At 39.5% G+C, this 19,619-nt stretch overlaps 2 protein-coding genes across 5 annotated transcripts in view; one reads left to right on the top strand and one right to left on the bottom strand.

Annotated features, from left to right (window-relative positions):
• The window catches only part of MRPL22 (mitochondrial ribosomal protein L22), a 44,481-nt gene extending 41,776 nt beyond the window's left edge, over nucleotides 1–2,705 (bottom strand). The window contains exons 1-3 of one of the 3 annotated variants that reach the window (XM_007165512.3): nucleotides 2,644–2,705; nucleotides 621–937; nucleotides 504–546 (exon numbers count right to left, since the gene is read on the bottom strand). In XM_007165512.3, coding sequence (XP_007165574.2) covers nucleotides 504–546; nucleotides 621–648 — 71 coding nt within the window. In that variant the 5' untranslated portion in view covers nucleotides 649–937; nucleotides 2,644–2,705. Of the gene's footprint in view, nucleotides 1–503; nucleotides 547–620; nucleotides 938–2,643 lie in introns of those variants that run through there. The other 2 variants (XM_007165513.3, XM_007165514.3) reach the window with 2 other exon arrangements.
• GEMIN5 (gem nuclear organelle associated protein 5) overlaps nucleotides 2,271–19,619 on the top strand; it is a 42,014-nt gene continuing 24,665 nt past the window's right edge. For both annotated transcript variants that reach the window (XM_007165505.2, XM_007165504.2), the window contains exons 1-12: nucleotides 2,271–2,508; nucleotides 3,321–3,481; nucleotides 4,203–4,384; nucleotides 7,251–7,402; nucleotides 7,613–7,732; nucleotides 9,147–9,279; nucleotides 10,334–10,499; nucleotides 11,375–11,587; nucleotides 12,598–12,683; nucleotides 16,514–16,596; nucleotides 17,974–18,110; nucleotides 19,358–19,431. In XM_007165505.2, the coding sequence (XP_007165567.2) occupies nucleotides 2,343–2,508; nucleotides 3,321–3,481; nucleotides 4,203–4,384; nucleotides 7,251–7,402; nucleotides 7,613–7,732; nucleotides 9,147–9,279; nucleotides 10,334–10,499; nucleotides 11,375–11,587; nucleotides 12,598–12,683; nucleotides 16,514–16,596; nucleotides 17,974–18,110; nucleotides 19,358–19,431 (1,673 nt within the window). In that variant the 5' untranslated portion in view covers nucleotides 2,271–2,342. The remainder of the gene's footprint in view (nucleotides 2,509–3,320; nucleotides 3,482–4,202; nucleotides 4,385–7,250; nucleotides 7,403–7,612; nucleotides 7,733–9,146; nucleotides 9,280–10,333; nucleotides 10,500–11,374; nucleotides 11,588–12,597; nucleotides 12,684–16,513; nucleotides 16,597–17,973; nucleotides 18,111–19,357; nucleotides 19,432–19,619) is intronic.

Genomic DNA, 19,619 nt, shown 5'->3' with positions numbered 1-19,619 from the left:
CTGTAACTGAGGGACCGTGGGCAACTTACTTTACTTTGCAGGCTTCAATTTCCTTGTCTGAAAAAATGGGTATAGCAGTACCTACACTACGTAGGATGCTGTGAGAAAGAGATAAGGCGTACAAAGATTTTAACACAATGTCAGGCACGATGTAAACCGCATCTGTCTACAATACAGTCCCTGCCCATATAAGCAGATAATTACAGAGATAACTAGAAGAGTACGCTCCCAATTTAGGTGGGAGAATCTAACCATATCCAAAAAGATCAGAAAAGAGTGTTCAGAAAAGACATTTACAATGTCTCTTCGGTCATAGATTATCCTGATACCCGCAGGGCTATGCAATACGGCGGTGATAACACAGGGTGGCAAAGCAGAGACTCTGGCTGTCTCGTTCGCTAGCCTCAGAGCCTAAAGCAGAGCCTGGCACTTAGGCTCTAAGTAACTGAGACTAGTAAGACTGAGGCTTGGACCCTTCCCTAACTCCGAGGCGAAAGACTTACCCCAAGGCCAGCTTCCTCCTCAGATTCTGCATCCATAACGCACCTGCAATATCAACACACGCCGTCAATTCAGACTCCCACCTCACTCCCTTCCTCCACCCACCAAGAAATCCTTACCCAAACGACCCAGTATTGCCGCCGCCATCTTGCTCCCTCCCTCTACGGAAGCCTCCGAGTTCAGATGCCGTGTGGGCAAAACGCATGCGCAATTCTCCGGATTTAAACCCGTCTTATCGCGAGACCAAGCCGCACAGACACCCGAGGTGTTGTCATGGAGACCGTGAACACGCGGCCGGCGCTTGGTCAGACCAGCGCCGGTGTGGTCAGACCAGCCTTACTTGGGAATGAATTACTTAGCAAAGGTCAAAGACTAGCGAGTTTCCGAAAATTCGTCGGGATCCAGAAAAACTGCGAAGCCTCACCTCACAAATGGTCTGAAAGGATTAGGAAAACAGAGACCGTGAACCAAGCCAACTAACCTGGGAGGGCTTCAGTTTTCTCAAAAGAACTAAGTATCCCTACGGCACAGGCTTGTGAAGATCACTAGAGATTGTGTGAAAGCTCTTTTAAAGAACAAACATACAAACTACTATGTATAAAATAAATAAGCTACAAGGATATTTTGTACAAAACAGGAAATATAGCCAATATTTTATAATAACTTTAAATGGAGTATAATCTTTAAATATTGTGAATCACTATGTTATACACCTGAAACTAATATTGCAAATCAACTATACTTCAATAAATAAATAAAAATAAAGAACGAACAGTTCAAATACAAAGTATGATGCTAATCTCCAGGTTGACCTCCAAGAGATAAGAGTTAATAATCAGCAGGCACTTGCTACCATATATGGCCAGCAGGCATTTCACTAAATCTCATGTATTCCTCACAGCAATCCAATTAGACCTGTATTATCAGGTCTTCAATTGAAAAAAAAGATTTAGGATAGGTTAAAATCTCTCAGATAATAACTGGCAAAAACAGTGGTCAATCTAGGGTTGGGTGCCTCCAAAGTTAGTGCTCCCACCCACATCCGAATAAGTAAATGTATATATATATATATCTCTTCATTAGCATAGACAGCTCAGGTTTCCTTTGCTACATATGCAAGAGTTCCAGGTATCCAATGCAAACAAGCAATACGGAGTAGAAGCGTGTAAGCGCAGAAACTGAGCATTTTAGGACGTTTGAGTTGGAAGGAATCTTTGGTTCTTTTTCCTCCACAGCACTTAACACATACAGTCCCTTCATAGAGTTGGCACTTAATCAGATCAAAAGAGAGTCACTCTATTCTGCTGCTTCTTGAGTATCAAAAACCAGAGCCAGAATTTCCACCCAGTTGCAGAAACCCTTGTTTTTGATTTCTGATTCGAACTTTTATCTTTTTGTTAATTGGCTTCTTGTAGATACGTTTAAAGCATCTCCAGAGCTACCAGGCGCCCCGGCACATAGCTTTAAAAAAATATTTGATGGGATAGGGTTGAACAGGTCCAGAGAATAAACCAGCAGTACGGGGAGGTGACTCCATCAGTCTAACCTCTTAATTAACCTTCCTTGCTGTAGCAAGTGACAATACCTAACCAGCAGCACCAGACCCTCCAGCCGCAGGCGGCATTGGTGGGGCAAAGAGCGGCCCGCGGAGCCCAACCTTTCCCAGCCCCAAGGCCGCAGGAGCGGCGCGCGCAGTGAGACCTGGACCTCCGCGCGCGCCGTAGCGGCGGGCCCCAAGAGGCGGGGCTCTAAATTAACCCCGCCCCCTTCCCGGCTCCGGCGTAGGGCTGCGAACTGTCTGCCTTGGAGCCTGCTTCCCTCATCCCTGGTTGCTCGTGATCATGGGACAGGAACCGCGCACGCTGCCGCCCTCCCCTAACTGGTACTGCTCCCGATGCAGCGATGCCGTGCCTGGGGGCCTCTTCGGCTTCGCGGCGCGGACCTCTGTCTTCCTTGTCCGCGTGGGCCCGGGAGCGGACGTGATCCCAGGGACGTCCCCATTTCGAGGTAATTCCCCACCTCTTGGCCCCCGCCTTCCTGCACTAATTGCGTTCCCCAGGGGCGCCGAGTGGGCGTGTCCAGCCACCCCCCTCTCTATAGATGGGGAAACTGAGACTCGGGCAGGGAGAAGGGTCTGCTCACGGTCATCTAAACTGAGTCGTGTCCCGGTCTCCAAGGTTGGCTGTTCACCACGCTGTGGCTGAGTGATCCCGCCTCCTGGCGCTCTCACGTGGATCCGCTGCCTTACTGAAAAGTTATCCATGTGTCTCGCCAGGCATTTATAACACCTAGGCCTTCCTCCCCAACCCAGTGCGTGCGGGACCCCTGAGAGCCTTCCTGGGGTTGGGTGCTGCCTACAGCTCCAGGTCCTAAGAGAGATCCTACAAATATATGATACTCATTTCTGTAAGATGAATGACTTGAGCCGGATGCTTTCAGGCTCCAAACTAGGTTTTGATTATGCCTTGGGATATGGCATGCCAGATATTTATTCTTTTCCAAATGACTTCTGGCCAGATCTAAATAGGAATCCCTTTTACATTCTTCACTTGAGCTGCTCCTCAGCCTAAGAACTAGGCACATCAAGTGATATGAATGGTATTTTACAGTTGAGAAGACTGAGGCCCAAGAAGATAAAAAAACTTGTCTGAAGTCAGGTGGCAGAGCCAATACCAGCACTTGGGGTTTCTGATTGTGAGTCCCTGGAAATTTTTGTTATTCCATGGGATAAGTGAGGCCCCAATCACCATATAACAACAGAAGGATTCTGCCAGGAATCCTTGGTAGCACTTTAATCTGGAGTCTGGTTTTGCTTGAAGTCATAGGGGAGTTGGTGGGACACACCGAAAGGGTGTCTGGCTTCACATTTTGTCATCACCCGGGTCAATACAACCTCTGCGCCACCAGCTCCGATGACGGGACTGTGAAAATCTGGGATGTAGAGACAAAAACAGTTGTGACGGAACATGCGCTCCATCAGGTACCATGACTTGCTGGTTTCTCAGACCATTATTATTTATCTGTGCCAGAGTTCTCTTCCTTCAAGTATAGTTTTGCTAGCTCATCTGTGCAAGGTAACTTTTATAATTGTGTTTGTTGATTAGATTAGAAGCTCTATATTGTAAGGTACCTCAAAACTTTTTTGGAAGGAGATGCATATAAATCAGAGGTCAGCAAACTGCACTGCTGCCTGCTTTTGTGAATTCTTTCATTGGAATACAATCACAGTCATTCATTTAAGTACTGTCTACAATTTTAAGTATTGGCTGCTTGCACAGTACCGTGGCAGAGTTGAGTAGTTACAACAGAGACAATATGGCCCACACAATCTGAAATATTTACTCTCTGGCACTTTACCATGAAAAAGACTCCTGATATAAACTGTAAGTGAATGAAACTTGTTTCCAAACTAGATGATTAATTGATATACCTGCCTAGAGAATGTAGGAAAGGACTCAGTTAATCTTAGTAAGAACTTTGCTTTAATCTGTCAAAGAAAGAAATTTTTTAAATGGCTCCTTGATCCCCAGTAGCCTAAATTCTCCTATCATTTGGTTATAATGTAGTCTTGCTCTACAAGTGGTCCTGACAGTATTTATTAAGTACCTATAATGTGCCTAGCATTATACAGGTTAAAAACTAAGTAAAAAAATTCAGCATTGACAAATGAAAAGCAAAGATATCTTTGTTTTGTTTTAAAGCATACAATATCAGCATTGCATTGGTCTCCTCTAGTAAAGGATTTACTAGTATCTGGAGATGAAAAAGGAGTAGTTTTCTGTTACTGGCTTAACAGAAATGACAGCCAGCACCTCTTTATAGAACCCAGGACAATTTTCTGTCTTACTTGCTCACCTCATCATGAAGATTTAGTAGCCATTGGGTAAGTACTATGCCATCTGCATTGATGATCTATTTTTGTTTATGATCTTACTTTGCATTTTCTTTGCCTTCTCCTGTCGCTTTATTCCTCAGAGAAAACCATTTACAGGTATTAACCACTCTCCCTTCACCCCTGGTATCATTTATTCTTGTGACCTCTGGGTCCTCACTGTCTCTCCCATTCTATTTTTGTTTCCTTGGTTTCCATGATACTGTACTTTACTCATTCTTCATATCTGATTTCTTCAGTCAACCTCCAAATGTCAGAAATGTCCTCTTTCATCTTTTTTCCCTCCATACTTACCCTTGGTTATAACATTTACTCCCAAAGTGTCAAATGACTCAGCTCTGTCTCTGGTTCTCAGCTCTCCCACTCAATTGGGAAAGCGATCTGGCATTGGGATCTGTCTCCCCAGTGATCACCAAGGTTGTTTCACACGAGCTGCCTGAGAGTGCAATCCCCACTCCTTCACCACTCCATTTACTTCTCTCCCAAAGATGTTAATTCTCTCTAGTTTGAAGACTAGACATAAGCACAAGAATGTAGGAGGAGAAAGTTCAACTGGAGTGGATTCAAGAGACTGGGAGGTGAGGTAGATACACATGGAGACAACTTTTCCACAGTTTGTTGTGACAACGTGCATATAGACGTGAAGCCAGAGGAGGTGTATGGGGGTCAAGGGAGTATTAAATGGAAGATAACAAAGGCATGTTTTTATGCTGATGCTGAGGCAGAAAAGGGGGAGCCTGTGGCAGGGGTGAACAGTGAAGAATACATGAGTGATAATGGGAGGTCAATAGGGAACTGGATCCAGACCACAAGTAGAAAGAACAGCTGAGAATGTGGAAATAGGTGCAAGTAGGTTCACAGATCTTGTTGGAAGAGGAGGGTGTTTCATTCTGATGGCTGCTGATTTTCTTAGTGAGGCAGAAAGAGGTGGAGAAGAAGTCAGAGGTGGAGTCAAGTTCAGGGTGGGGAAGGAGCTGGATGCAGGAAGAAGGTATGAAAACAGTCATCTCAGAGAAGAGGAAAATGAACTTACTAAGAGAAACTGCAGGTCTTGTGGTCCTGGCTGAGTGCCAAGCCAAGGATCGTGGTCATGAATTTTAAGTAAACTACTCAAACTGGTTGAGAAAGGAGATGGTCGGATTCAACCAGGTTTGGGGTTTTGTGGAGTAAATACCCCTGAGAGAAAGGGGGAACAAAGGAGATAAGGGTGTTTTTTAAGGAGTGATTATAATGATGGATCATGAAATCTGCACTGCATGGGGAGAAGGACAGGAAGACAGGTGTGGGTGAGTTAACAGTGAAAATGGAAGGGGTCTGTGATCGGAGGTCTCCATGAAATGGGAGCATTGTCTTGGTGGGAGTACAAGAGAGGGAGCAGAAAGGGTGGTAGGCAGGGGTCAGAGAAGGGTGAATCAAACTGACCTTGAAAGATGAGCAGGAATTCAGAAGAAGAGAAGAGTCTTTCAGGTGGAAGACAATCAAACAGGATTGAATCAGAATTTGTTTTTAGAGGTTCTTTAAAACAGTCCCTGACGTCTTGACTGAAATTGCAAAACAGGTTGATCACATGACTATTAGGTTATATATCTTGATGGTTTTTCAAAGTCTGTGTCTTCAGAGATTAGATATATTCTATGATTTCATTTTTTTTAAGTAAAGCTGTAATGGGGAAAAATTTTTTTTAATAAAAGGAGAAAAATAAATAAAGCTGTAATGGTATTTTTCCCTGTAGGACTGTCTAGTGTATAGGAAATGTAAACAGGTATGTCCACTTTGGAGAGCAATTTTGCACTTTCTAGTAAAGCAAAAATATGTATATCTTAACATCCTATTACTAGGCATCAAACCTGAAACTGGCTTAAGTGTGTATAAAATTATTAATAGCATTTTTTGCTTGTGATAGTAAAAACCAAATGGAAGCCCTTCAAAAGGAAAATGAGTAACTAAACTTGTGGTATATTCATACGGTGGAGTACTATGCAATAGTATAAACGACTGACCAGGAACTAGAGTTACACGTGTCAACATGAATGACTCACAAAAAGAATGAGTGAAAAAAGCAAGCTACAGAAAAACAGACAACATGATACCATTTATATGAAGTCTCTAAATGTACAAAGTAATTCTGTATCTTATTTAGGAATATATACAAAGAAGGGCTAGGACTAATGTAACACAAAATTTAGGAATAGCAGTTTACCTCTGGGGAAGAAAGGGAGAGAGGTTTGATTGGGGCGGGATGTACAGAGGACTTCAACTGTATTGGTAATATTTTTTTTCTTAAGCTAGAGAGTAGATATTTATTGTGTCTGAAATACTTCATCATTAAAAAAAAAAACACTATTACAATTTCTAAGTTTCTTCTGAATTCAAAAAATGACAGCCTTGGAATATCCAGAAATGACAGCCTTGGAATATCCAGATCTAGAAGTTAGAATTCTGCAGCTTTTGTTAGGAAAGTAAGATCATTTGTAAAACTAAGGAGATATTTTTAGTTTATTAGGACAAATTCATTTCCAATTAGGGAAATTGCTGGGCCCCTGTCAGAACTATTCTTCTGTAAGTTCCCCCTGAGCACAGGCATGGTCCACTGTTTGACCTTCGTGCCAGGCAATGTGTATAGTATAACTTAATGCCAGGAGTTTGGCATGGGGGAGGGTTTTTTTAAAAACCAGAAAACATGAAATAAGTACTTTGGAATAAGGACAGAACAAGATTATTTCTTGCTCTTTTTCCTTCCCCCCACCCCAAATGCACTTAACTTTTAGAAATGCACAATAACTCCTAAGCCAAAATGTTTCCTAGAAAGACAGTCTGTCTTCATTTTTCAGTAGTATTTCTAACTCTTGTTTTTTAGCTACAAGGATGGCATAGTGGTTATAACTGACATCAGCAAGAAAGGAGAAGTTATACACAGACTTCGAGGCCACGATGATGAGATCCACTCCATAGCCTGGTGCCCCCTGCCTGGTGAAGATTGTTTATCCATAAATCAAGGGGAAAATTCAGGTAGAGATGATTTAAGAGGGTTCAGTACTCTTTAGACCTAAAGAACAAAGTGGGTAGAATAGTATAATTTGAATTATGTTTAAAACTAGATTTTACAGATCAAATCTATGAAAACAGTAACTAAGTTTCAGGAACCCTTGCAAACTAATTTTTCTTTGGTAAGTGCATGTTTAATGCAAATTAAAAACAAAATTACCATCTCTACCCTAGAAGAACTTGAAATCCCCAATGGGAAAGTTACAGCACAGACTCCAGTAAAAAAAGGCTGCTACTTAGCCACTGGAAGCAAAGATCAGACCATTCGTATCTGGAGCTGCTCTAGAGGCCGAGGTAAGACTGACATTTAACGTTTCCTTTGTGATATAACCTATTATCAATCCAGTAGAAGTAGAAGCTTATTATTTCTTGTTATCCTCAGTGTGTGTCATCTGTCAGAAAGCAGTTCTTTACTTTTCTATCCAGAAAGTTTTAGCCTGGGCTAGAACTCTCTGCACTCTGAACATCTGGCTTTGGTGTTGGCAATGAGGTTTTCTATTATATTCACAGAAAGATCACTGTTTGGCCTGGAGGGCAAGATGTTTGTTATGAGAATGGGAATATCTGAACTTGGCAAGGCCTGGATCAAAGGAATGGAAAAGATCTCTAGAGCTAGAGCTTTTAATGCACAAATGCAGAATTAATAATGTATACCTAATATAGAAGTACCTGTTTAAATGTAAAAGCTCACTTTACCCAAATTACAGAGACTCTCAGTCATCTAGCTTTCCCAAGCTTCTCTTCGAACAGAACTTTTACCTTAAGTTTATATTGAATAGATTGAGAGGAACTCCAGGCAGAATGAATTCTACCTTTACAGTAAAAATCTAGCTTTTCTCTTTATAGCAGTCTTCTTTCTCCAATTTATGTAAAACCATGGAAGTTTTTTCATCTTTGTCCAAATGCATTAGTACACGTAAAGCAAGTAGCACAGTGCTTGGCACATAGTTAGGGTTCAGTCAGTGGTAACTAGTAGTATAATTTTGGAAAGCAGAGTTTTTTAAGGTTTGTGGACTGCTTTTGGACACACTTTGGCTGATACTCCCTAGTGGGGACAACATCCGGCTAGGAATCCCTCCAAAAGGGTAATCTCTGAACTTACAGATGTCTAATACAATGGTATTCAATTCTGGTCATGCAGCAGAATCAGCTGGAGGTGCCTGCACCCCACCTCGAATCTGCTGAATCAGAATCTCTAGGGGTAGAGCCCTGCCATATGTATTTTTAGAAGCGCCAGTGGTAGTTCTCATACACAGCAGGGACTAAGAACATCTGGTCAGTAGCATGTCAGGAGTGGAGAATTTACCACCGCAACTGCCAAATTTGTCCCCTTTGTTGGATTTCTTGCCAACTAGAAGATGGAGTCCTACTCTCTGTCCTTCCTACCCTCTGTCCTTCCAACTTTGAAGAATCTTGGGTTGTGTTACCACCTGGGTTCTCAATCCCAGTTGGAACCTTATTTTCCCAGACACACCATATTCTTAATGTTTAAGTTGCCAAGACAGCCTGTAAGAGCTTGTTTGACCAAAATTTGCTAGACTGGTATTAACCACACTATATGTGTAAATTTCCATGAGAAAATGAGGTCTGAATTCTAAGCAACCAAACTAACAAACTTTTAAACATGAACTGTATTGTGAACTGCTGGTGGCTTCATGCATGTACTTTCATTGTCTTGACTGTCCATGGACCTTCTTTTAATCTGCAGGGGTGACGACTTTGAAATTGCCCTTTCTGAAGAGAAGAGGAGGGGGTATAGACCCAACTGTTAAAGAGCGCCTTTGGTTGACACTCCATTGGCCCAAGGGTCAGCCAACACAGCTGGTATCCAGCTGTTTTGGGTAAGTCTTTTTGGTCATGCTCTCTGACATATTTTGTTCTCCTCTCTAGCCTCAGGAATTCCTGGGCTTCTCTTTCTAGACACAGAAGATGGAGAAAGCAATGACTAAGGTTTATATTATAATGGGCCATTTGTAATGGAAAAATCATGGAACTAATACCTGTGCTGTCTAATAAGAGTTGTGAAAAGATCAAATAAGTACGGCCTGGTGGTTAAGTGTGGACTCTGAAGTCAGGCGGAACTGAATTTCAGAATCAGTCTGTTACTTACCGGCTGTTCATAAGCAAGACCCTTCACTTTTCTGAGCTTCAGTGACTTCACATGAAAAAAGGGGAGGATGTAAGTGTTTCCTCTCTCTTAGGATGATTATGGCCATTCATTAAGCAAAATTTATTGAGCACCAGCTTCTAGTTGCTTGAGATGATAAGTGAATTTAACAGACAAGTTCCCTGCTTTTAAATGAGGTAATACAGGCAAAGCATATAGAAATACCCCAAAGTGTTAGTCACAAACCAACTACCCCCACTGCTCCAAAAAAGACATACTATGTCTTAAAGCCTTTGTGGCTCTGCAAATTATGGTGGCATTTTATAATTAAAGCTGTTAGGAAAATCTGTTCAAAAGGTAGTCCAGTACATTTGTATGATTCAGAAAGAATGAAAGGATATAGTAAAGCTCCCTTTTTGTTTTTTTTAATATCTCGGCCACACCACACAGCTTGCGGGATCTCAGTTTCCCAACCAGGGACTGAACCTGTGCCGCCGCAGCGAAAGCACCAAGTCCTAATGACTAGACCACCAGGGAACTCCAAAGCTCCCTCTCCACCTCTGTCTTCGCTACTTGGTTCCCCTCCCCATAGGCAGTGATTTTTTTTGTTTTTGTGTGTGTTTTTCCAGAGATATTTTGTGCCTATTTCAGAATATGTAATTTTTATTTCCTTAAAGGAACAATGAACAGAAATTATTTTGCAGCTGAGGGCCCACACTCTCTGGCCCAAAATCACTTGTTTTCAGATTGCTCATGAAAGAGAACTAATACTTATTTTTCCTTCACAGAGGCGAACTGCTACTATGGGATCTCACTCAGTCTTGGAGACGGAAATATACCCTCTTTAGTGCTTCATCAGAAGGGCAGAATCATTCAAGAATTGTGTTTAATTTATGTTCTCTACAAACTGAAGATGACAAACAGCTGCTGCTTTCCACATCAATGGACAGAGATGTAAGAACAGCTTATTTTGCATTCAGCACTGTACAGCAGTGATTGAGGACTTGCGTGGGATTAGAGGGCTTTTTCAAATCATACATCATTTCTCACACCTCACCTTGCCCCCATGTTCCAATTTCAGAGTTACTGTTACTGATTGGCATTAAATACATTAGCAGCAGAAAAGCAGGGGAAAGCTGAGGAACCACCAAGCTGCCTTTTTGTTAAAGCAGGTACAACAAGGAAGAGTAGACGTGTCCACGGAAGGCTGTGTGAGATCATCAAGCCTGAGCTTTCAAATACCCTCGTCTATGGTTCAGGAAGCAGAGCCATCTTCTCCCGGCACAGTCTCTATAAGAGGCAATTGGCTTTACTTGAGACACCTTTCTGTTTTACAATAAGCTAGGCTTGTTTGACAGACCGTTTTCTTCCAAGTCACTGTTAAACAAGTGACGATTAAAAACTTAGCAGTCCTCTTCCACTGCCTATGATAACATATTTTGCTTTTGAAGATAATGATTCTGATTCTTCCACTGTCCTAAGGCCACCTTTATCCTTTTTTTTTTTTAAGTTTGCCAAATGAGAAAATTACCAATGCTGTAATACAGTGATACAGTAGAGTGGGAAGGCCGCTGAATTCTGGAAAATAGGAAGCCTGGGTTCTAGTTTATTGTGCTTTCAATTCACTTGGCATCTTAGGGAATAAATGTATTCTAAGATCCCTCTGAGCTCTACAATTTATAACTGATTTTTTTTTTTTTCTCATTCCTACTGGAATAGTTAAGTTACATTATCCTGATGTACCCTGAGCCCATCCTATTTGAAGTGTTGATTGTTTTTCCTGTTTCTTGGACCTTCTTTATAAAGACCCTAACCCTTAATCTTTTCAGGTAAAATGTTGGGACATGGCCACCCTGGAGTGCTGCTGGACCCTGCCTTCCCTTGGTGGATTTGCCTACAGTCTGGCTTTCTCTCCTGTAGACACAGGATGTTTGGCGATAGGTGCTGGTGATGGCATGATCCGTATATGGAATACATTCTCCATAAAGAACAACTATGATGTGAAAATTTTTTGGCAGGGTGTCAAGTCCAAGGTTACAGCGGTAAGGATGCTTTCTTTGAGCTTGCCATGAACTTTTTTCAAATAACTAATTCTGTTTTAGAGAATACCTATTCATGTAAATAAACTCTGTTGGGAATTCAGACTTCTTCAAGGGTATTTTCGATGCAATTTGAAAGTGGAACAGCAGAAGGACTCTCTCTGACCAAACCCGTTACATACCTCCTAATTCAGAAATTTGGCTTTGTTTGTAAAATTAAGGTTTTTGTTTGAGTCACACTATTTTCTAATAGTAAGAAATTAGAAATAACCTGGATGTGCATTCATAGGAGATACATTAAATTATAATGTAACCACATGGGGAATAGTATTAAACTATTAAAAGTGATAATGTAGATCTTTCTTTGATGTGGGAAGATGTTAATGATTGATGAAAAATGCAAATTATAAAACATGGAATGCAGATTATAAAACAATATGTATAATTTTTTTGTTTTTCTTCAAAGTGATATCTTTTTGTTGTGGCTATTTAGTCTAAAAGCAATAAAGGTTTGTGGTTCAAAACGAAAACCATAGTACAGAAGTGTAGGAAGCAAAAAATGTTTCCTACCCCACCCTTGACTCCATTCTCCCACTTCCATCATCCAGAGAACCACTGTTGACAGTTTGTGATGTATCTTTCCAAGCTTTGTTAATGATGAATAGAATCACATTTTCTAAATTGTTCTGGAATCTTTTATTCCCCACTCAACAATGTATCATGCACATCATTTAAATGTTTGAACCTATTTTTGTTTTTTCAATTATATATAAAGTTCATCCACAAAAAATGTCTAGAAAGATACAGAATTGGCAATGGGGTGTTTTGGATGGTGAGATTACAGGTGACTTTTACTTTGTTTTTAATACTTCTTTGTTTCTCTCTTTTAAATAATGAGAATTTGTTACTTTTAAAAGTAGAAGACAGAAAGAACAAGAAAGTTTTCCCACTGAACACTTGAAGTATAACCTAAGGATTCCCTTAACACTGCCCCTTTCCTCATTTTTTTGTAGCTGTGCTGGCACCCAACCAAGGAAGGCTGCTTAGCTTTTGGAACTGATGATGGAAAAGTGGGACTGTATGACACCTACTCCAACAAGTAAGAAATAGATGATTCCTATTTAGCCCATTGACCAAATTGTCAGTGAGTTAATTTTGAGTTCATAAACCTGGATGTATATCATAATAGGCCTGGGAAGCATCTTTAAGATTCTGATACTGAGACTAGGCTTAGAACTCAGAATTTTATTTAAAAAATTTTTTTCAGGTCATGGTGGTTCAGCCCATCTGACCTGTGGGAACCACTAAAATAAACCATTTGCTTTTGTTTTCCCTCAACATTTTTTTACAAAAGTTTTCAGGCATTGAAGAATGTTAAAAGCCGAGAACAAAGAACATCTCTGTACCTTCCATCTTGATTTACCAGTTGTTAACATTTTGCCATACTTGCTTTATTTGTCTACACTTAACAAAAATTAACAGTAATCCATAATATGAGCTAATATCCAGTGTATATACAAATTTCTTCATTTGAGCCAAAAACGTTTTCCCTAGTGGTTTTTTTTTCAAACTTTTTTCAATCAGGGATCACACGTATTTTGTTATGTCTCTTTAGTCTCTTACTCTAGAATAATCCCCCACTTCTTTCCATAACATTGCCTTTTCAATTTGAAGATTCCAGATAAGTTGTTTTGTAGCATATTCTGCATTGTGGACTTGTTAATTCTTTGTGGTGACTTGTAACTCGTTTCACTATTCCCTGTATTCCCTATATTCCTTGTATTCCCTGTATTTCCTATAAACGGTCTAGAGCTGCACTGTCCATTACAGTAGTCTTTAGTCACAGGTGGCTACTGAGATGTGCTGAGTGTAAAACATACTCCAGAGTTCAAAGGCTTAGTCCCCAGAAAAGAATGTAAAATGCCTCAGTAATTATTTATTTTCATTATATTTTATAAGATAATACGTTTTATATACTGAGCTAAATAAAATACATTCTTAAAATTGAATTTCACTTGTTTCTTTTACTTCTGTTAACTTGGCTACTAGAAAGCTTTGAGTTGCAGATGTGGCTCACAGTATAAATCTACTGGGCACAGCTAGTCTAGATGCTTGATTAGATTCCAGACCTGCACTGTTCAGTTTGGTAGCCAATGGCCATGTGTGGCTATTTATACTTAAAGTAATTAAAAATAAATAAAATTCGAAATTGAGTTCTTAGTCGCATAAGCCACATTTCCAATGCTCAAGGGCCATATTTGGCTAAGGGCTACTTTACTGGACAGCACTGTTCTAGGCCAGGGATTAGAGAATTATGGCCCATGAGTTAAGAATAGTTTTATCTTTTGAAATAAATGAAAAAGAATCAAAAGAATATTTCACAATGTATGAAAAGTAAATAAAATTCAGATTTCTCTGGCCATAAGTAAAGTTTTATTGGAGCCCAGCCACACTCTTCTTTTTTTTTTTTTTGGCTGCGTTGGGTCTTTGTTGCTGCGCATGGGCTTTCTCTAGTTGCGGCGAGCGGGGGCTACTCTTCATTGCGGTGCGCAGGCTTCTCATTGTGGTGGCTTCTCTTGTTGCGGAGCACGGGCTCTAGGTACACAGGCTTCAGTAGCTGTGGCACACGGACTCCGTAGTTGCGGCTCACGGGCTCTAGAGCGCAGGCTCAGTAGTTGTGGCGCACGGGCTTAGTTGTTCCGCGGCATGTGGGATCTTCCTGGGCCAGGGCTCAAACCCGTGTCCCCTGCCTTGGCAGGTGGATTCTTAACCACTGCGCCACCAGGGAAGCCCCACACTCATTTTTTTTACCTCTTGTCTGAGGCTGCTTTCATGCTACCACAGCAGAGTGGACGAGTTGTGACAGAAATTGCATGTTTCACAAAGCCTGAAGCACTATCTGGCCCTTTACAGAAAAAGTTTGCTTAAAGATCATTTGCATCTAAGTGAGAATCATTCATTATACTGTGCAGCTAACCTTTTTATATGCCAGTTTTTTAGGTACTTATGTATAACTGAAAACGCGTTAACTATTTTTCTTCATTTCTAACTTTTTTTAAAAAAGGCTACACTATTTCAAAGAAGTATTTAATAAAACTCTGTATCAATTTAAATAGGTTTGTGTCATCACAAAACTGCTGACTAATTCTAGTAAATTACTATCGTTTGGTTATTATAAGCTGAATATCCAAACTGATACCAGCAAAGGTATGTAGTAGGAGGAAGGATGTTGCTGTAGATATATTGTTAGTATTCAGCCAGAAATGCTTATTCTACTTCTTTCAGCCAAAGAAAAACTGGTTCATTGTCTAGAGTGATAATGATAAATGTATCAGATACATGGAAATAAAGAAGTCAACAGCTAAGTTAGTTCAGTCATAGGTTCTAGAATACTGGAATTCTAAAATCATACAAAGAATACAGTATATGTTAAAGGTAATAACCGCACTGCCCTGTCCTGACACATCACATATCATTAATCACCACAGCGACCTTCAAAAATACCCTGAAGAGCAACGTTTCTTTAAAAAAAAAAAAAAAAATCAAAAACTCAAAAAGAACTACCATATGATCCAGCAATTCCACTCCTGGGTATATATCCAAAAAAAACCAAAAACACTAATTCGAAAAGATACATGCACCCCAGTGTTCACAGCAGCATTATTTACAACTGCCTAGATATGGAAGCAACCTAAGTGTCTATCAACAGATGAAAGGACAAAAACGTTGTGTGTATACACACACACACACACACACACACACACACACACACACACACACAATGGAATAACTACTCAGCCATAAAAAATAATGAAATTTTGCCATTTGAAGCAACATGGATTGATGTGGAGGGCATTATGTGAAGTGAAATAAGTCAGACAGAGAAAGACAAATAGTGTATGCTATCACTTACATGTGGAATCTAAAAAATACAACAAACAAGTGAATATAACAAAAAAGAAGCAGACTCACAGATACAGAGAACAAACTAGTGGTTGGGGTGGGGTGGACTCTAGGGGTGGGGGAGTGGGAGGTACAAACTCTTGGGTGTAAGATAGGCTCAAGGATGTACTGTACAACATGGGGAATATAGCCAGTATTTTGTAATAATTAAATGGAAAGTAACCTTTAAAAACGGTAAAACAAATTTTAAAATTTTTAATTAAATAAATAAATGCATTATTAGGTAGAAAAGATGGAAGAAATGAATGTTTGTGAAAAATAAAAATATTAATCCAGGAAAAAAAAACTTTAAAATCTATCTACTCTAAAATCTTGGGAATTCCCTGGTGGTCCAGTGGTTAGGACTCCGAGCTTCCACCGCAGGGGGCACGGGTTCGATCCCTGGTTGGGAAGAAAGATCCTGAAAGCCGCAAGGCACAGCCAAAGAAATAAAATGAAATAAAATCTTGTCTTAGTTTAAGAATGTGACGTTAACGACAGGGTAAGCCAAAAATGACTTCTAGTCTTTTACTTGACTATAAGGTGGATACATTTGCATGGTGATAATATATGCTTAGCAGTAACCCTAGTTCTGGGCTTAACAGTTTGCATTTTCTGTCTTGTCCTGTTTTTCTCTAGTTGTGATAGCCTTTACACTGGTATATAACTACAGTAATATTAGAATATTTGACAGAGATGGGGAAAATGATCCCAAGCTGGCCAGTTGGGGAGGTTAATAACAGTTTTTTACTGGGTGAAGTATGTTTGGGACTTAATTATTTTGTTAGTAGCTATCATTACATGGTATATTATTTAAGTGTTTGCTTGTTTACAGTCAGTTATTTGGAGAAGGGTACTGTTAAATTATTTTTCTTTAATATCAGCAACTAAGTTTATATAACAGGCAACTTTTTGAAAAAGATGGTCTGTTTTCCACTATATCTTTTTGTTTTAAGTCTTTCTGTTTGTAATCCCCCTACCCCCCAGACCTCCACAGATTTCTAGCACATATCACAAGAAGACTGTATACTCTTTAGCCTGGGGGCCACCAGTACCCTCCATGACACTCGGTAAGTGTGAGTCATTCTGTAACAAACGTGAGAGTATTCTCTTTCTTTCAACTTAATCCTAGGATATGCAACCTGGAAAGAATCATAAATATTCTAGTGCAGTGATTACTTAAGCAAGCTGCTATGTCCCCAGGGGTCCTTGAGGGCAGCTCTAACAGGTGATAAATTAGAAAGCATTCACCCAGAATAAGCCTCTCCAAACTCCAAACTAAAGCATATTTGGTCTCTTTGAGCTGAATTTTTTCATTGTGAATATAGTTATCTCATGCTGGGTCCTGATACCTAGTCTAATGATTTTCACTAAAATTTGCTATCACCTTTTAATTTTATCAGAATTATAATGTTGGGAATTCCCTGGAGGTCCAGTGGTTAGGACTCCGTGCTCTTACTGCCAAGGGCCCAGGTTCATTCCCTGGTCCAAGAACTAAGATACCGCAAGCCGAGCAGTTTGGCCAAAAAAATAAATAAAGTAAGATAAGCAATTTATTAAAAAAACAAAATTTTTTTTAAAAAAGAATTATAATGTTAATGATCATCTGTTTTCACCTACAGTTAAAGCAAACTTAGAATTTCTCAAATGATCTCTTGTTGCCTTTGACTGTATTCTGACCCTTTTCCTTTTCTAGCCCCTCAGCCTTATCTTTCTCTTTCTTAGCCTACAGTGGTAGGTCTTGCAGAATTTTAAAAACAAGTACGTTCAGCAAAAGTCTTTGGTAATCTTTTCTTCACCATCTATAATGGAACATCTGTAAATTTCCATAATAATGTAAACGTTTACAGTGTAAATCATCAGAACTCAAGCAGCATTGCAGTGGTAGTTCATTCATTCATTCATTCAACAAATGTTGATCCTTGATTTGTGCCAAGCATAGTTCTAGCAGTGGTGAAAATAAAACTTGCCCTTACAGAAACCCACCAGAACCACTGTTTGCTTCTTAAAAATCAACATGATGATTGCTGTAACACCAAAGAAATCATTGCTTTGAGTACAGCTTCTTACACTTAGTCATAGCAAGTCCTGCAGCTCCATATATTTAAATGCCCAAAGAGTACTTGTTTCAGTAAGAGAAGGTAAATTCCCCAAAACTTTGAAAACATGTTTTCTGATCCCAGCTTTGGCACCCCTACTATTTTGAGTGGCAGAAGAATGTTTAAAGCAAATATGTTGTATTATAAATATTAATGTAGAATTAATATACCCTGTTTACTTCTGCCCCCAACAACTGTGTTCAGATGCAGAGAACAGTGACTTTATTCCAATATATTAATGCAGTTCTTTTAAAACATCTCATAGTATGATATGGTCATACTATAGCAACAAATAGTTAAGTTGGTGAAATACAAAACTGATAAGCTTTCTTTTCTTATCTCATATAGGAGGAGAAGGGGACAGACCTTCCCTCACTCTATACAGCTGTGGAGGGGAAGGGATTGTCTTACAACACAACCCCTGGAAGCTTAGTGGAGAGGCCTTTGACATCAACAAACTCATCAGGGACACCAATTCAATCAAAGTGAGTTCTTGTGGTCTAAAGTCTTCTCATGATCTCTCCATCTTCTTGGCTTCTCATCTTGCATGATAAATGCCATTATAAGAGGTATCCATTATGCTCAGGCAGATTTCAAGCTTCTCTCAATTGCAATGGTGATTTATTATAATCCGATCTTGAATATAAAGCAGCCTTTTCACGCCAGCCACTTTCTCCAGAGTGAGGTGTTCGTAAAAATATTTTTTTAATATGGTATTCAAGTGCGGCTATAAGGTATTTTGCTCAAGACAGAATTGTCATTTTGTTTTTAATTTTTTAGTGAAATAATTACAGATTTACACAAAAGTTGCAAAAATAATACAAATAATTTCCTTATATCCTTGACTGAGATTTCCACATTTAGCCACTTTTCTTTACCATCCTATCAATGTATCTGTATGCCAGAACTGTCTTTTTAAATGAAACCATAAATGTTGAGATTTCCTTACTCTTTCAAATGAGCATTTTTTACTGTTGCTCATTATTTTGTATGGCTAGCATAAAAATAACATTTAATCATAAATTGAATTACTTTTGTTGACTGTATTCCTTCATGTCTTAAATGTTATCTGAACATTAACATTCAACAATGAATAAAAGAGACAAAATTCCTATTCTTAACAAACTTTTAGTTTTGTGACAGTTAAATGTATGGATCAGAGGCTCATGTAAGGAGTTTGGGCTGGAAATAGAAATTTGGAGTCCCTTCACATGAATGGTAGCTAAAGAAGCTGCGGGTATGTATGAGGTGATCTAAAGAGACAAGTAAGAAAAGAAGAGGGCCCAGGAAGCTTTGGGGAACACCAAAAAAAGTTAGAAAAAAAAAAAAAAAACCATTCTGGAAAAGAAACAGAAGAGATAGGAAGAAAAAAGGGTAGTGTGTATGACTTCTATTAAAAAGGCGACCACCCCCATGTTATCAAAGCCAATGGATATGTTTCATGTCTTACTGTGGGACAAAAATCATTTTAATTAAGTTCATTTCACAAGGTTAGACACTGCAGACATTTAGTATTTACTGGCCTCTCTTTTTTATCCCATTTAGGAAATGGTATTTCAGATACTTCTCTTAGTAACTCTTTGGCGAATTATGTAGATTATTTATAAGAATGGCTGATGTACAATTAGAACATTTTTAAACTAGGGATTTTCTTTTTTTTCCCCACACTGTCATCACTGATTTGTAAGAAGAACAATGTTTTCAGTCAAGATTGGTTTGTTTTGCTTTCTAGTACAAATTGCCTGTACACACAGAGATCAGCTGGAAAGCAGATGGCAAAATCATGGCTCTTGGCAATGAAGATGGGTATGTGTTTGTTTCTTTAAAAAAAAAAAACTTTGTAATTGCACATATATTTGATCACAAGCTAATGCCATCTGTAATGTTAGTTGGGAAAACCTAGTTGTAGTTGATATTCTGACTTATCCTGGATATCCTTAAATGACTCAGCTCTCTGCACCTTTGAGAACTGCAAAATAAGTTAAATATTTTCA

This window comes from Balaenoptera acutorostrata, chromosome 2, assembly GCF_949987535.1.
Source record: "Balaenoptera acutorostrata chromosome 2, mBalAcu1.1, whole genome shotgun sequence".
Taxonomy (NCBI): domain Eukaryota; kingdom Metazoa; phylum Chordata; class Mammalia; order Artiodactyla; family Balaenopteridae; genus Balaenoptera; species Balaenoptera acutorostrata.
The sequence above is the reverse complement of the archived record's forward strand: the minus strand, read 5'-3'. Positions and strand labels throughout refer to the sequence as shown.